This window comes from Toxorhynchites rutilus, chromosome 2 (genome assembly GCF_029784135.1).
Source record: "Toxorhynchites rutilus septentrionalis strain SRP chromosome 2, ASM2978413v1, whole genome shotgun sequence".
NCBI classification, from domain to species: domain Eukaryota; kingdom Metazoa; phylum Arthropoda; class Insecta; order Diptera; family Culicidae; genus Toxorhynchites; species Toxorhynchites rutilus.
In genome coordinates, this window is record NC_073745.1 from 165,721,687 (window position 1) to 165,739,557 (window position 17,871).

Consider the following 17,871-nt stretch of genomic DNA (forward strand, 5'->3'; position numbering starts at 1 on the left):
TTGTTTAATCATGTTTTTCCCTCAGGCAGCTCTTCCACTGCATTGGCGTTTCTCACAGCTCGCTTTTTCATTAATATTAGCGGTTCTCCCAACACGCATTTTATTCCAGCTGTCCTCTCAACACGCTGTTTATCATAATTGGATCTATTTTCTGCGGCCCTCCCGGCACACATTTATTTAGGTGGTCCTCACAACACACCTTTTTCCATTAGTGTCTGCGGTTCTCACAACACGCATTTTATTCCAGCTGTCCTCTCTTTTTACTATTTTTATGTGGCTCTTTCAGCGCACACTTAAATCGGCGGTTCTCACAACTCGCCTTTTCCACGAATGTTTGCGCTGCTCACAACTCACTGTGTACTCATCACACACCTTTCTATTTTGCAGTGCACATAGTAAATTGCGACTCAGCTTACTCACTTTTCCCTGAACACAACAAATCCATTACTTTGGATTCACTTCCTCAAAGGTCGCACCAGATCTTTAAATGGAATGTTTTTTGTTTTGGAAGCGATGACACAACACAACCTGTCACAGTCGCCAAATGTGTAACTTGGTTCCGCCGCTGGGAATCACCCATTGCACCCAGAGCACGAATGCACGTCTTACCTTGTTGGCTGTTTGACTCTCTCTGACGAGAGCTGCGGTTGTGATAATTGATCGAGCTCGAGACGGCATATAATATTTGATGGAATATGAGACGGCACGTCTTGCCTCACACACCATGTCAATAAGTTTTGTGCGAGTTAGCAACGATCCCGATCACCTACATTCTTACACCAGCGGCATGACGTACCACATGTTGAAAACATCAACAACCCGGACCACCAACATGCACCGAGTCACCAACCACCACCGAGCCAGCGACGCGACGCACCACATGCTGATGTTAGCATTACTGATTTTGGGCAGCATGTGTTTACAAACATGTGTTGTTTTTCATTCTCAGACCGATCCAGGACAATAGGAACCAAGAAGATCACCAAGCGAGGAGACGGACACTGTGGATTTCACCCGATCGATAGGAGGGCCCTTAGTAGCAGAAGCAGCAACAGCAGCGGAGCAAACAGGATCATCCCGGACTATCTGCCGCTTCTCCCCCGATAGTGGACGCCGCCAAAAAAGTCCGGATTCATCAATGCCGGCCGAATCAAGGACACGGTCCTATATGTAAGTGAAATTTTTTTTTCTCTTTCTTTCAAAGTGAATAAGTGAACAAAAGTGAATAAATAAAATTTAAAAAATAACAAATAATAAAGTAATTTAAAAAAAAACTAATTAAATAAAAAATAAAATAAAATCATAAAAGATTTTGAAAACCCAAAAAGTCCACACACTGGCATTTGTAGAATAATTTAGTGAAAATCTTTAGTGAAATAAAGTGCCGTTTCCTTCCATTGTTGACTCTAACATTGTGGAAGTTTTGATATTTTTATAAGAAATTTTAGTTTTCTTGTTTTACGGTTGAAACATCATGGCTCAGCCAGCCGAACAGAATGAATATGTTCCTGAGCAGGAAACCACACCAGCTCAGAGATACGCACTTGACAATTTTTCCACAGTCGGTAAACTTTCCGATTTTGTGAAAGACTTAGGGAAATTCGACGGTAAACCAACGGAATTGATAAGTTGGATTGCAGATGTTGAAGGAATATTTGATCTGTATAGAGATCTTCCCAGAACATTGGTCGAGTATGGAATTTTGATACGCAGCATACGTCGAAAAATTGTAGGCGAAGCATTAGATGTGCTGAACGCCAACAATATTCTATACGATTGGCAGGGAATAAAGAACACTTTACTTCTTTATTACCGTGACCAAAGAGATATTCAAACATTGGACTTCGAATTGACCACTGTGAAAAAAACGCATAATGAAAGTCTAAGCTCTTATTTCAGCAGAGTCAACGAACTTCTTTCATCCATAATTGTTCAGATTCAAGTGGATGAGACTATGCAAAAAAATGCAGCGCCGCATATTGACTATTTTAGGAAAAAAGCACTAGACTCATTTATTAGAGGATTAGAAAAACCCTTGAACATATTGCTCAAATCCGCCAATGTGCAAACCCTAAGCAAAGCTTATCAATTTTGCTTAGAATATCACAATATGGATTTACGTTCAGCACCATTCAGGAACAAACATAGCAACCATCCAATTCCAAAACCTAGGGATTTTAATACACCTAACCCTCCACCCAGACCGCCGATAAGGAAACCGCACACAGCTCCAACATTTAGGGCGATTACACATTATCCGGTTTCAGCCGGACCGGTTTCAAAAAGCGCCGCTAGGTTTGGACGGATAACCGGATAACAATGTGAAAGAGACCTCGCGCTACACAAAACCGTACATCTTTCACATACACATACATGCATTTGTTTATACAGTGGTTTGACAGCCCAATTGTTCTTGTTGCCTGTGGTATAACTACACCGAGTTGGTCGAGCCCGTGTTTATTGAATTCCTACTATTGTTTATGAGCAGCTGATTAGGGCATTCACCCTCTCATGATGTGCCTTTTGAGGGTGATTTTGGGATGGGTCATGAACAAGATTGCATATGGAATATCTTGGAACCACAGCTGCTGCGGCAACTACGAGCCTGCTCAAATTTGCGACCCTTGGAGAGTACATACGACCCAATTCAGAATACGTTCGCAAACCTTTTCCGTAATTCGCAGAGCACAAATTTTCATCTTAGGCGCATATGGTTCTACAACGGTTTCCACAACGACGGCAATGTAAATTTGCAATGAACATGAAAAACTTATTGGACAAAAAAATTGGCCGTCATCAACAGTATTACAAAAACTAACTTTTGTCCAGTTACTGTGAATGATTTATTCCACACGCTCTGTTGCCACATATTTTTTCAACAGCCTCGAGAACACGGTTAGATAAAAGTGTACAATCTTATGAACCAATAATAATAACATTCCGTAACAAGCTAGGGGAACTACTTATTTATATATATTATGTGTTTTCTTCCTGTAATTATCTTGAAATTTGCAAAAAATCATTCTAGAGTGTTTTTTTTTATTTCACCATTGCAGTAATTATCTTTGCGATTCAAATTACATCATACTTTTCCTTCAAATACTATCTCATTGCTGCTTCCGCAGATCCTTGTTCAGAACACACTCAGCCGCAATTCATCGAGCATCAATGCACGGCTATTAATACGCGGATCCTGGACGAAGAATGACCGAATCAGATATGCCAACAGCTGGGTGATTTCGTTCTGACAGAGCCGATGCTTCAGCGTCGGGCAGGGGAACATCTTGATCACCGAGCACAGATCGGACAGTTCGGGTTTAAGTTTTTCGAGCCGAGTCGCGGCCACCTTATCGTCGATCGTGTTCCGGGTCAGGTCGAACTGTATGGTATACCAAATGGGAACACTAGATGAGAGAACTATTTTGGTGTGTTCAAATTAACAAAAACTCACCTTCACATTCAGCTGGATGAAGTCACTCAAAATCTATCCCTTGATGAACCAGTTGAACATTTGTTTCACATCCTCGAACTCTTTCGGTAGCGATTTCAAATGAGGAAAGTTGCTGTGAGCTAAACAAAAACAGAAGTTAATTTAAGAGCTCGATTAAATTGTCAGAAGACACTATACACCGTTGAACACAATCCATGGCAAAACACTCCATGACGACCTCGTGCGCCTGTGATCATTGCTTCGCTTTGAGCAGAAATTTTTATCACTGAAATTTTCCACTGCAGCTAAATAAAGAAGCGAAATAAAAATTTCAGTGTCCATACCAATTGCAAATTCTGCTTGATTTCAAAATCAACAAACAAACGTCAAACGGCACACACATACTAATATATGGGGCGAAAAATTGCCTGAATTGTACTAATACTAACAGACATGAAAAACAACTGTCAATTCGCGTGGAGCTTCGTGCTCCGCTTTTGGGAAATGATAGTGATAATTGATTTTCGGGTGCAGTTAACACATATTTAAAAATTAAAATTATGAATGAAAATTAACATTTTCTTATGAAATATGTTCTTAATGAGTTACACGTTACACGTTCTTTTGTAAGTGATGAAAACCCCCTGAACAAGAATTGTGTTTGTTAATAATTTTATACTACAATGATGAGTTTTAATGACAATATCAAGAAAATTATACAAAAATGGTTAAGTAAGAATCAGTATTACGAGTTTTAACTGATCACATAATATAAAGTAAAAATTTTCATTAAAAATTTGAACAATTTAACTGTCTTAAGGTCTGATATTCTCATAGAGAATGATTTACTTTCCCAAACCGGTGTCTGTACCAGACGTCAACACAATACTACTGTCATCGCGTATAATGCTTATCCGGTCACCGGACATTGCAGTCGCAGTGGACGGCTGTATCACGGCGCCGTGAAGAGGTTGGTACGATCGAAATTTGCCATTTGGGATTCTAACCGGTCCGGCGGAAACCGGATAATGTGTAATCGCCCTTACGCAAACAAATCGATATCAAACTCCCTTCCCACCTCCCAGAAACTATTCAACACCTCAAACAATTTTCTATAGACCACCACCACGGCCAACTTTTCAACAAAGAAGCTACCAAAACAGTCACAATTATAACCCAATACACCAACAACAGCAAACTAATAATCTGTGACCATTTCCTAACCCAGAACCCATGGAGGTCGATCAGAGTATTAGATCTCGAAGGGTGAATTATGGTAATCGGCCATTTTTAAACATACAACAATCTCAGAATGTTAGGAGGTCAGCAAACCCTGTAGTGTTCAGTTCTGAACCCCAAAACTATGAAGTTCATAATGACTATTACGATCAGCACGACGAACAAGACGACATACATTATTCTTACCAAGAGACACCATATGAACAAATAGATAATTGTTCTTTACCAACCGAAGAAGAGAATTTAGGAACTAACGAGCAGCCATCCACCTCAAATGAATCTAGTTCAAACCAGGCTAATTTTTTAGAGTGGAATATGAGTTGGTAAAGCCAACTCTGCCATATATAAATCTGAAAACAACAATTGGAAACTTCCCATTTTTTATCGACACAGGAGCAAATATCAATCTTATAAACCCAAAACTTGCATGGACTTGCAAAAATAATAAACCATACAACTTCTCAGCGGACCAAATCGCTAGCGCCAACGGGAAATTTAATGCAACCTCAGCTATCGATTTGAATTTTTTCAGTCCCAAAATAAATCATCAAGCTCAGTTTTTATTACACAATTTCCATCCCTTCTTTAAATGCATTATTGGAACTGGAATCCTAAATGCACTCAATGCAATAATAGACCTCACTAGCGGCATGTTTTACCTCTCAAAGAGAAACGAATTTTTAAATATCCCACTTGAACATTATTGCCCAAGACAAAACGCATCCAATAATTTATCCCAAGGAATGACACACAACGAAAACCATTCACACCACACATTCAGATCCGACCTACCTCAAGAAAAGGGAAACAACTCAAACGATGACCCACAACATACATTTAGGACGTCTCATCTTTCAACGAGTGTAAAAAAACAGTTACTTGAAGTGCTGAACAAACATGAAAAAGCATTTCACACACCCGACTCAAAATTAACTTGCAGCACCGTAGTAGAGTGTGCCATAAATACGACCGATAATATTCCCGTTCATCAAAAAGTGTACCCATATCCAGCAACATATGCTGAGGAGGTAAATAAACAAATAAGCGAACTGCTTCAAAACGGAATCATACGACCTTCACGTTCTGCCTGGACTTCACCAGTGTGGATCGTACCGAAAAAAACTGATGCTTCAGGCAAAAAGAAATTTCGCATGGTAGTGGATTACCGTAAATTAAACGAAAAAACTGTTTCAGACAGGTACCCGATGCCAGAAATTAATTATGTAATTGATCAATTACGAGGTCAACATTTTTTCACCACCCTCGATTTAGCATCTGGGTTTCACCAGATAAAAATGAAAGAATGTGATATTGAAAAAACTGCTTTTTCGATCAACAGCGGTAAATACGAGTTCACACGTATGCCGTTCAGTCTTAAGAACGCTCCTGCTATATTCCAGCGAGCGATTGACGATGTTTTAAGAGTATTTATTGGAAAAATATGTTACGTCTATATTGATGATGTAATCATATTCGGAAAAACTTCAGAAGAAGCTTTACAAAATCTTTCAACAATTCTAAAAGCACTGGACGATGCTAACCTAAAAATTCAGTTGGATAAATCAGAATTTTTACACAACGAAATTGAATTCCTTGGTTATATTATTTGTGCTGATGGCATAAAACCAAACCAGAAGAAAATTGATGCGATTAACAAATACCCAGAGCCCAAAAATATTAAAGAACTGCGAGGATTTTTAGGAATGATGGGTTATTATCGTAGATTTGTCAAAGATTTTGCAAAAATCGCAAAACCATTAACAAATCTCTTAATGGGGGGAGAGAAATCCCAAATCAAACAGAAAACTTTCACTCAACGACGTAGAAAAACAATGTTTTCTGAGAATGAAAAGCTTACTTTCGTCATCCGATATGACGACAACAGATGCTTCTGATTTCGCAATCGGTGCAGTTCTGTCTCAGGGAGAACTAGGAAAAGACAAACCCATCCATTTTGCTTCCAGAACACTTTCAAAAACTGAAGAAGGTTATTCAGTGCCGGAAAAGGAAATGCTTGCCATTTTCTGGTCATTGCAAACCTTTCGAAATCACCTATACGGAGCAAAACTACAAATTCTAACCGATCACCAACCACTTACGTTCGCCTTATCCCCTAAAAACACAAATGCCAAACTAAAACGATGGAAGGCATATTTAGAAGAACATGACTATAAGATTGTATATAAACCGGGAAAATCAAATGTTGTGGCGGATGCACTTAGCAGAATCGTATGCTCCATGACAGGAACACAACATTCTACTGATACTAGTGACGATTTTTGCATAATATCCACAGAAGCACCACTTAATGTGTTCAAACTCCAGGTGGTCATCAAACGAGGACCAGACAAAATAATTACGGAAAAACCATTTCCAGGCTTCACAAGAATAACTATACAAGTAAACGAGATTAACGATTCTTCTCTATTTCAGATTTTAAAAACTCATTTCGATCATACAAAGGTCAACGGATTATTAACACCAGAAAATATCATGGGAAAGATTCAAGAAGTCTTTAAGGAGAAATTTGGAAGTAGTAGAGCGTTAAAAATCCGTTTCACACAAAACCTTTTACAGGATGTAGTAGAGGAAAATCAGCAATGGGATGTTATCAAAAACGAACATCTTCGAGCCCACAGAGGAGCAGAGGAAAACAAGCAACAGATTCTCAGGGAATTCTACTTCCCGAGAATTCAACAAAAATTAAAGGAATTCATCGCATCCTGTCGTATATGTCATGAATGCAAATACGATAGGAAACCGATTGATTTTCCCCTCCAAAAAACCCCTATTCCCACCGGTCCTTTCCAAATTGCTCATATCGATATCTTTTTCCTAGAGAATCTTAATTTTCTGACATACATCGATAAATTTTCAAAATTTGCGCAAATTAAATTAATCAAATCAAGAGCCGCCATCGATTTAACTCCAGCTATAAAAGATATTCTTCTAAAATATCAACCACCAAAAATCTTGGTCATGGATAATGAAAAGTCATTCATGACAGGAGAACTCATTAACTTTTATAATACATACAATATTGAACCGTACATCCCAGCAACCGGTCGCAGCGAGATGAATGGAATCGTCGAGAGATTACATTCCACACTTTTGGAAATTTATCGAATACAAAAAATGGAAAACCCCGAAAAAACAGTAATTGACCTTGTTTACATGTCTGTTCACAAATACAATTCGACAGTCCACTCTAGTACAAAATTCACCCCATATGAAGTAATACTCCCATCTAGCAGATCTCAGACAATAGTCGAGAGAACCTTTAAAAACCTTACTACAAAACAAGCAAAGATTTGTCCTTTCACAACAAAAATAAAAAGAACATATTTATTGACAATGATATAGACGCTTTTGAAAGGACTCGACGAAGAGTCAAACACAGCAACCGATACAAGAAAATTAATATTTCAAAGGTTAATAAAAGTACAGTTGAAACTAACGACGGACGACGTATTCACAAAAATGATATCAAAATCAGGAATACCTAAATTTTATTCTCTTCATCTACTTTTCAGACTCCTGCTACTATTCATTATTCGACCCGTAGTGCTGGAAACAAAACATGACGTGAAAATTCATCTACAGAACTTAGGACGACAACCTATCCTGATATTTCACCAAGGAGAAGGACGACTCAGACTGGACTACAAATATTATATACACCATTTTAATCTCACCATCATTAGAACACAAATCAAAGGCCTCAGAGATCAATTTGATAACTTTAGCAAAAACCAGTTCACGGATTTAATAGTTGAAAAATTTAACGAAATTGATTTCGCTTTAAAAAGCAAAGACCCAATTAGAAGACATAAGCGCTGGGATAGTTTAGGTACGATTTGGAAATTCTTAGCTGGTAGCCCAGACGCCAACGATTTGAAAATTATAAATTCATCCATAAATAATCTCATCATTAATAATAATGAACAAGTAAAAATAAATCGCGAAGTTAATTTACAACTAAAAGAGGCTATATTTCAAACAAAAAAAGGAATACAGTTATTTAACGTTAGATCAATAGAAATGTACTGTACAAAACTCTTATTTCACTTGAATTTCTTGTCTGAAAAACTAAATCAAATTATTAATACTATAATGCTAGCTAAATTAGGATTAGTTAATGAACAAATTTTAAGCCAAAGAGAAATTGACATTTTAATTACAGACTTAGCTAGGGAAAATATTACAGTTCACACTGCTGTGGAGGCAACAAATTATGCGACGACGTCGGTAGCATCGAATAACTTAGAGATTGCCCTTATCATCAAGATGCCAAAGCTAGACCCAAGGATTTTCAACAAGATACGTCTATACCCCATCATACACAACAATAAGAAAGTACATACACTCCATCAGCTTTATCTAACCCACGATGATGAAATTTACCGAATAGGTTCAATCGAACCAACCATATTCGCTACACACGAAATTCAGCTGGATAATACAACTTGTATACCGAAATTGTTAAAAGGAGAACCTGCGACTTGCAATTACACATCAAACCCAATCGAAGAAGAAGTCCTTTACCTTGACGAGCGACATATACTTATAAACACGATGAAAAATTTCACTTTATCATCTAACTGCGGAATAACTCAAAGGAATCTTTCAGGATCATTTGTTATATTCTTCAGCAACTGTCAACTATACGTCAACAACGTTTTATACACATCGAGAGTACAAACCTTACCAGGTAATCCAGTTCAACTTCATTTGGATGGAGTCGAAATCAAAATGCAACAAGAAATCTTGAACATTAGTGTGGAACATCTTCACAAGCTTCAGTTAGAAACTCGAAAGGAATTGGAATTGCTTCGTCTAAACAACACCAGTCTGCATTTTCCACATTGGAGTATCTTCGGAGGAATGGCCATTTCGCCATTCATAATCGGTTCCCTACCTTTTTTATGTTTCCTCATCTACAGAAACAGTACAATACAAGTCAATCTTAACAACTCTCATCCCAACAACTCATCTCAAGACCAGAATACATCAATGAAACCGGAAGCAGTACAACTACCATTGGACAACATCCGACCCACGTTCAGGACTTTGTCAATCAGAGACGTGATTCAGATGGAACCGAATCACTAAAGGGGGACGAGTTAGCAACGATCCCGATCACCTACATTCTTACACCAGCGGCATGACGTACCACATGTTGAAAACATCAACAACCCGGACCACCAACATGCACCGAGTCACCAACCACCACCGAGCCAGCGACGCGACGCACCACATGCTGATGTTAGCATTACTGATTTTGGGCAGCATGTGTTTACAAACATGTGTTGTTTTTCATTCTCAGACCGATCCAGGACAATAGGCCACTTTGTTTAGCATAAATAATCTACATTTGAAAACGAACTGTACCTTTTTAAACTCAGACAAGAAATAAAGAATCAGAGTTATTTTGTGACCCGAACTGTATAGATGTTTAACTTGCGCAACACTTTAAGTCGGCTAACGTCTGCTGCATCGTTCTTCACAAATTTCAGTAGGCAATCTATAGACTTCATGGCATCATGGCGGTAGATAAATCACCTGTATGGAAAAAGAGGTAATGTAAAGTTTCTCACTTTGATTAATTAGGTTTTCACCTTGATCAATTCATCATCAGAAATTAAATTGTCTCCTCCTGTATAGTGGGCCGAGCAGTTGTCCAGTACCAGGAGAGCCTTCGGTTCTAAGCTCTTTTCGCCGTAAAACTTTCTTACTGCAGGTACAAATTCGTTAAAGAACCACTCCCGGAAAAGCTCTCGCGTCATCCATGCTTTTTTTGAATTGTAATATGACACCGGGAGCAGTTCTTTGGTCGGAAATGATCGTGGCTTTGCAGCGGTTCCGATAAACATTAGTTTTAATTTGTTTGAACCGTCGATGTTGCTACATGGCATAAATGTGTATCGCATTTTATTTAGTTTCCGACCGTAAACATTTTTCTCGCTGGAAAGTGCCAGACTTCGTGACGCAAGCAGCTTTACGAAAATTGCCGATTCGTCTGCATTGTACACTTGCGACTTTTGAAGTCCTGTTTCTGTTATTTTTGATGCTAATATTTCCTTAAATTTTATGTAAGCATCCACGTCAGCAGAAGCTTTTTCTCCCGCAACCCGCTTGACATGCAGACCGAATCGTTCTTTGAATCTACGCATCCAGCCATACGAGAATGAAAATTTTTGGTTCACATAATGTCCACGTTTCTGGATTTCTCGGAAAAGTAACTCCGCTTTGACCCGCAGAACCTCGGAAGTGACGATTATGTTGGCCTCTCGCTGTTGCAAAATCCACACATATACGGATTCATCCATCAATGGGAAGTTTTGCGTTTTCATCGTCTTCCTGCTGTTAACTCCGTGTTCTCTATACTGTTCCATCTTTGCTCGTAGGTCATCTTTTTGTTGAATGAATCTCGACACGGATGATGATCCTACGCCATATTTTTGAGCAAGCGATTCGTGAGTACATCCCCCTTTCTCAAACTCCTCGATGATTTTAACTTTCTCCACCAAAGTAAGCGTTTTTACGCTTTTGATTCAAACCTGATCCAGATGCGATGTCCATTGTGGTAATAGTACACTGTAAATCAAACTTAATATGATCATTGTGAGAAATTTTTCGCCGTTTCCGATTTCATGACTTTATTACAATTCTAGGTTAAAAATATCCCTAAAATACGTAGATCATTGTCGTTAGATTCATTGTCGACATTACAATGAAAGCTATATTAGGTAAGTTTCAATTTTTCAGGTCAACCACGTCTCAGGTAAGTATGAAAATTTTCAGGATCACTATCACCCTTATCATAGTTTTCGAACGAATAGGATACGTACGCAAATCCCATCCTTGTTTTCGTACGAGCCATTCGTCGTATTTTCAATTTACAGTCGTACTAGATCAAGTTAATGGTGTACTACATTATCGTCATCGTTGACAGTCAGGAGGTGTTTACGTATCGAACGTGTTTAATTTATGATACAGAGTTATCTGAACGTTTGAGTTTATTTGTGTGGTTTTGATTTGTGCAGCTTAATAAAAACGAGATATAAAACTGGTAAGATTTCTTAAAACATGTCCGGACGATTTGTACTCTGAATAAAATGATTGTTCGAAATTGTTGAACGCAGATAATCTTCCGCTAGAGGAATAAGATCTGGCTATTCCAAATTGCGGATTGTCGGCTATCATACTATCGGACATGCAACACGTGTGTATCCGCCCCATTCGACGACTAGTAAGCTATTGGCATTGAAAAAATCCCTGCTATGCAACCGCCGTCCGGTAGCAGTAGATGACTCTATGTGTAAAAATTTGCAGCAAGGTTCCGTCGCAATTACGAGTTCAGCAACCGGAACCAACATGTTACTGTGAAAAACTTCATAAGTGCAGATGAACAACGACACCAAGATACAGCAAACGAGAAAGAGCCATAATGGGTGTCGGCAGGACATACCTCTCGCCTGGGCACAATCGAACTTTGTGGATTCGATGAAGATACTTCAATCAAGGCCTCGCCAATCGATTAGTCGCCGAATGTTAATAAAAAACAACGTTGAGAATGCAACTGATCCACCAAAAATGCAACAACAGCACAAATCAACCCAACAGCCGCGTTATCCATCCCAACGTGAGCTTCAGTACCCAATCCATAATGCAGAACGCTTTACTCCGTAAAAAACTGCAGAATCAACACGCTTTGTGATCAGAATCAGGCGCTTTGTGATCAGAACAGTCGAATTGCTGCCGCTACCGCTGTGATTAACAACGGTGAACCAAATACAGTTGTACAGCAATTCGTACAATCGATTCGTCTAAACATGCAACGAAGTTTTTTGGTTCTTAGTCAAACTGCTAACCGGTCGGTGACAAATATACTAATGGTACATATTTCTCTGCAAAGCCGACTGCAGGAGCAACTACTCTCCGTCACGCAAAAATTGTGTCAACAGAAACGTGGTCCCATGAGCGCTAGAACTTCTTAGGAAACATCGAATTCTACAGATCAATTCTTACATGTTACGAGAGAACTGGATTCTTACAATGCATTTACCACTGCAGAAATGATTATATTTTGCAACATTCAAATTTAATGATGTTTTGTACTATATATTACCGTTCCTCATGATTGTATTTTTATATGTTTGTGGTTTTTCTTAATAACGTGCTGCGTTCCATCATTGTTATATTTTTTATGCAAGCGGAATTTCGATACAAATTCTCAATATCTAATTTACATTCTGCAAAATTGCACCGATTGATTTGTCGTTAGGTTTTCCCATCAAGTTTATTATTATAAGACAATTGTAAATTATAGAAACGAATGTTAATTTTTTTTCGCTTTGTTATTTTTTGACACTACAATCGCTAAATATTTTCTGCAAAACAAAGCGTTAGCATCTTGTATATTGCCTAAAAACTGTCGCCTAAAACTTCCTTACGGAGGTCGGCGCTCGTCGAAAAATTCATCCGGTAGCCTGTTGGACGGTACCCGGAACAGACGTGCTCACTTCGATTCTGGATACTACACAAGTGATGGAGGTTTCGATAGTAAGCGTTAGTCTCAGGAGGGTCCGGACGATAGTGGTGGCACCTATTCGACCAAATTGTCGCCCTTTCCAATCCACATATGCTTTAGTGGGAAACCACCACCAGCTTCAGTTGCACCAACAGCAGCAACATTTTCCTGTTGTCACCTGCGGGTACAACTGGTCTTTCAGTTCTGCTCAGTGATGAAAGCCACGGTGGTGGTGGCATAATACGTTCGCTTGAGGAAGAGTTCAAGAAAGGCATCGCGCTGCAGGATCAGCTTGAGCGAAAGAAGCTGTCGAATAAGAATAAGTAATATGATCGCATTCCAAGATCACTAACTTATTTATTAATTCGTAGGGTCGACATTTCTTCAGAATATGATTTGACACTTGAAAGTGTCAAGTCCGATGAGAAAATACGAACGCTAGGAAATATCCAACCTTATAGGTATACCTGATCACTTTGAATGAAATATAAATTGTATCCCATAACATATTTTAATATTCCCCCAATACAATATTCATGACTATTCGAATTAAAATAATGTGTAGTAAACAATACGTTCACTGAAATTTCTTTATTACCCTACAAACATGAAATTATTTTTCGCGACCATTGCTGAAATTCATGAGCTTGCTCGATCTTCGTCCAGCAGCCAGTTCGAACATCTCTCTTTGAATGAGTTGATTTATTAATCAACTTTTTTAGAAAAAATTGTAACTTCTCGTTTTGTCAACCAGAAAACAACTGATAGCATCCATTCAATAATAATGATCAACACTAGACATCCTGATGTATCCATGTTAGGTCTTCTATAATCTTGATTATATCATGTACGGCCGCTTCCTTCTTAGTTCCATCCACGTCGATCTGCAATTTTCAACAGATTTGATTGTGTCAGTCAAATTTCCCTGTAATATTCGAAGAAATTCATAATTCATAATAATCGGGTGGTATTTGTGTGACCAGACCAATTGCATCGCTGACTATGCTAAATAGCACACAACCCGTTGTCGCCGTCGTTCGCTCACCAAAGTTTTGCATCACGAGCGAACCGTGGCGGAATACATTCACCATATCACCGAGATCGCATTGAGCAACCTTTGGTACTTGCTATCGTTCGTCGTCCGTTGCTGCGGCCCTTCAAATAAAAACAAAAATTGTTCGTATTATAAACAGAGCTACGGAAATCCTACTTAGCCATCTTTTAGGCAAACAAATAGATTGTTCTGTTATCCGCCCGAGGAAATCACTGTCATCCAATTTGGTTAGTAGTCGCGAGCGATCTCCTCAAAATTACCTCCAGCGTGACAGATCGCATCAAATCACCCACCAAAATGAAGTCGCCTGTAAAAAAACCATTACTCTGAGGAATCCAAGTGATTGCATTAATCTTGTTTACCCTTGGTTTTATATGCCAACACGTTATTGAAATGGTTACATTCAAGTCGCAAATTCTTATCATCAGTCCACTCATACAATCGTACAGTTGAATTGATGCTAGCTAATACACGACGGTTAAACTCAATGAGAGAATAGCACGCTCCCTTGATTCCCTTCTCGCTAACTTGAGTGAGGGCTCCATCCGCGTAGTGACTTTGGGTTCCGGTTCCGCTTGATGTACCAGTGCTGTGCCGACGATGCAATAAGTATTCGAGTCGTTACCCAACTTCGCCGGAATCAGTGACATAGTATACTCCGTTTGCATGAATTGATGTGCATGTAGCAACTCGAACGTATTCTGATCGATGATAAGTAGATTGTGAATTTCAACTTCTTGACCAAACTCGGCACTACTGGCTCCTGGCTTAAGCAGTGCCATGTTACTCGAGTAAGTTACATTTGTCGTCTGAGTTGACGCGCTCTGTCTCGAAGGAGTCAGACCACTCGAGTCCTGAAGATCCATTCGCACCGTTATAACACCAAACTATTGAGAAGCTTCCTGGTCCCATTTGTACCGTTCGAATGTGTAACTTTTGAATTTCATTAATTATACCAAGAATAATTGAATATTCGGTTGCAAGAGCCAAACTGTCCTGATACGCTCCGGCATTAAGTGAGCACATATGATTTACTTCCTTCAGGTTGACATTTGAGAAAACCGCTGCCGAATGGTTCCGAACGGCTGGAGCTTTCGTTCAAGACTGAATGTGACAGTGCTGAGGGAAAAGAATGTTATTATTGTGAACATGTACAATTGGCCGTTTCATACCTCTTGTGCTCCGACTTGCCTGCTTCAATTTCGATATAATGAATGTCGCATGCAGTTACACACGCAAGCTGACATGAATTTCACGCGACTACACTAATGCACTTATCTTTCGGCGGATTCCATTCACATATCATCAATTCGTTGTCACATTGGATCAATCGTGCTGTTATGGAGTAACCTGAATAATTTGGCCATCAATATTCGCACAGTAAAGTGTCTGCGGATCACTCAGAAAACCGGGAATTTCCGTTTTATCCAGACAAAAACTGTACCCAATGTAGGAATCTCAAATGAAAACAAAACAGAAGTAAAAAAATAAAAAAAAACATCTTTCACCGATGACGATAAAACAGTTTACCAAAATGAATCTAGTACACAGAAATACGGCCGTAAATGAGGATAGCTTTTTCTTTGACGACGTATCGTATCCGACGAATCAATATACGGATACGGCCGTAAATGAGAATAAGGGTGATTAAGATATTCACCCTTATCATAGTTTTCGAACGAATAGGATATGTACGCAAATCCCATCCTTGTTTTCGTACGAGCCATTCGTCGTATTTTCAATTTACAGTCGTACTAGATCAAGTTATTGGTGTACTACATTATCGACATCGTTGACAATCAGGAGGTGTTTACGTATCGAACGTGTTTAATTTATGATACAGAGTTATCTGAACGTTCGAGTTCGAGTTTGTAGTTTTGATTTGTGCGGCTTAATAAAAACGAAGTGTAAAGCAGGTGAGATTTCTTAAAACATGTCCGGAAGATTTGTACTCTCAATAATATAATTGTTATAAATTGTTGAATGCAGATAATCTTCCGCTAGAGGAATAAGATCCGGCTGTTCTAAATTACAGATTGCCGGCTATCATACTATCGGACATGCAACCAGTGTGTCCGCTAAATTCCTGCTCTGCAACCGCCGTCCTGTAGCAGCAGATGACCCTATTGTGTCAAATTTTGCAGCAAGGTTCTGTCGCAATTACGAGTTCAGCAACCGGAACCAACATGTTACTGTGAAAATCTACATAAGTGCAGATGAACAATGACAACAAGATACAGCAAACGAGGAAGAGCCAGAATGGGTTTCGGCAGGACCTACCTCTCGCCTGGACACAATCAAACTTTGTGGATTCGATGAAGATAAGGCGTTGATTGAGGTATCTTTCGATTAGTCGACATGCTAGCACAAAATCAAGTCAACAGTAATATGATTGCTCAGCAACAATTTTGACGTGGGACTACGTCTAAGCGGAATATATGGAGGGTAAAATGAAAACCTAAACACAGAACATGCAGGAAAAAATGAAAGATTTCGAATGCTTATAGCTCGAACATTTCGTACTGGATAGGAGAGATGTTTGCATCACTTGATAGGGAATATTTCTACGCATCTATCGCAACTAACAAAATGTTGTTTTTCATTAGATAAACAATTGAATAACTGTAAAATATTAGGCGTTATCTAAACGCCCTAACTGCATCGTTTTGATTGGCCCGATTTACGGTTTCCCTAACACGGCCATCAAAACCAAGCAGCCTTGGGGAAATCGGCATTGCAAATACATGAAAGTAGGGGGACTTTTGTTCTCATCGAAAAATGTTCCCTAACACAGACTTTAAAACCAAGCAGCGAAATCGGCATTGCAAGCACAAGAAAGAGCCTAGAGGCGAGTGAATTGAAAAGTTTAAACCCTCTTAAAGCCAAAAAGAAGAAAAAGAACACACGAATGTAGGGGGAGCTTTTGTTCCCACCGAAATGTGTTCCCTAATAGAGATTTCTAAACCAAGGTGCCTGGAGAAATCGGTATTTCAAATTCATGCAAGTCGGAGGTATTTTTGTTCCGACTGGAATGTGTTCCCCTAACACAGACTTCAAATCCATGAAGCGTGGGGAAATCGGCATTGCGAATTCATAAAAATCGGGGGTATTTTTGTTCCGATTGAAATGTGTTTCCCTAACACAGACTTCAAAACCGAGGTTTCTGGGGAAATCGGCTCTGCAAATAAATGCAAACTGCGAGTACTTTTGTCCTCGCTTGCCTTTGTGCAGAGTGGAATATGTCTGTCCTAACATGATCTTCTAAACTTAGGAACCTGGGAAAATCGTGCAGCCACTAGAAGCGAATGAACTTCCCAGTTTCAAGCAAATTCGAGATTCGAGAAGTATGTACACTTTTGGGAAATGTAAACACACTTCAGAGGGAAATGTAAAATAAAATAATCGTTTGATAATTTTTTTTTGTCTTTATTGGAAAGATTTTCAGCCTTAGGGTGGTTCATCAAACGTTTGATAATTCTTCCGTACATATATTTTGTTCTAGTCATCATACCAAACGTAAAAGGTCCGTCATTAAATTTACTTGTAACGAAGAACAATCAATCACAATAAATGAATTGACTTTACACGGCATTTGTTCATTTTTTTCACTCACAG

At 39.0% G+C, this 17,871-nt stretch overlaps 2 protein-coding genes and 1 pseudogene across 2 annotated transcripts; 1 reads left to right on the top strand and 2 right to left on the bottom strand.

Moving 5' to 3' along the window:
* The first annotated feature begins 315 nt into the window (after window positions 1-315).
* On the top strand, window positions 316-10,103 carry LOC129764856 (uncharacterized). The gene is made up of 3 exons (XM_055764395.1): window positions 316-888; window positions 950-1,170; window positions 8,203-10,103. The coding sequence occupies exons 2-3, from the start codon at window positions 1,139-1,141 to the stop codon at window positions 9,779-9,781; spliced, it is 1,611 nt and encodes a 536-aa protein (XP_055620370.1). The 5' UTR covers window positions 316-888; window positions 950-1,138; the 3' UTR covers window positions 9,782-10,103.
* Window positions 2,344-15,983, bottom strand: LOC129766328 (DNA damage-binding protein 1-like; annotated as a pseudogene).
* On the bottom strand, window positions 10,276-11,064 carry LOC129766327 (jerky protein homolog-like). The gene has a single exon (XM_055766850.1). The coding sequence runs from the start codon at window positions 11,062-11,064 to the stop codon at window positions 10,276-10,278; it is 789 nt and encodes a 262-aa protein (XP_055622825.1).
* Window positions 15,984-17,871: the final 1,888 nt, after the last annotated feature.

Bases quoted from the DNA above. Each gene is read 5' to 3' on its own strand.
- LOC129764856 (XM_055764395.1), top strand. From the start codon at position 1,139: ATGCCGGCCGAATCAAGGACACGGTCCTATAT. The intron at 1,171-8,202 runs GTAAGTGAAATT...TCTACTTTTCAG, and splicing joins TCAAGGACACGGTCCTATAT to ACTCCTGCTACTATTCATTA.
- LOC129766327 (XM_055766850.1), bottom strand. From the start codon at position 11,064: ATGGAACAGTATAGAGAACACGGAGTTAACAGCAGGAAGACGATGAAA.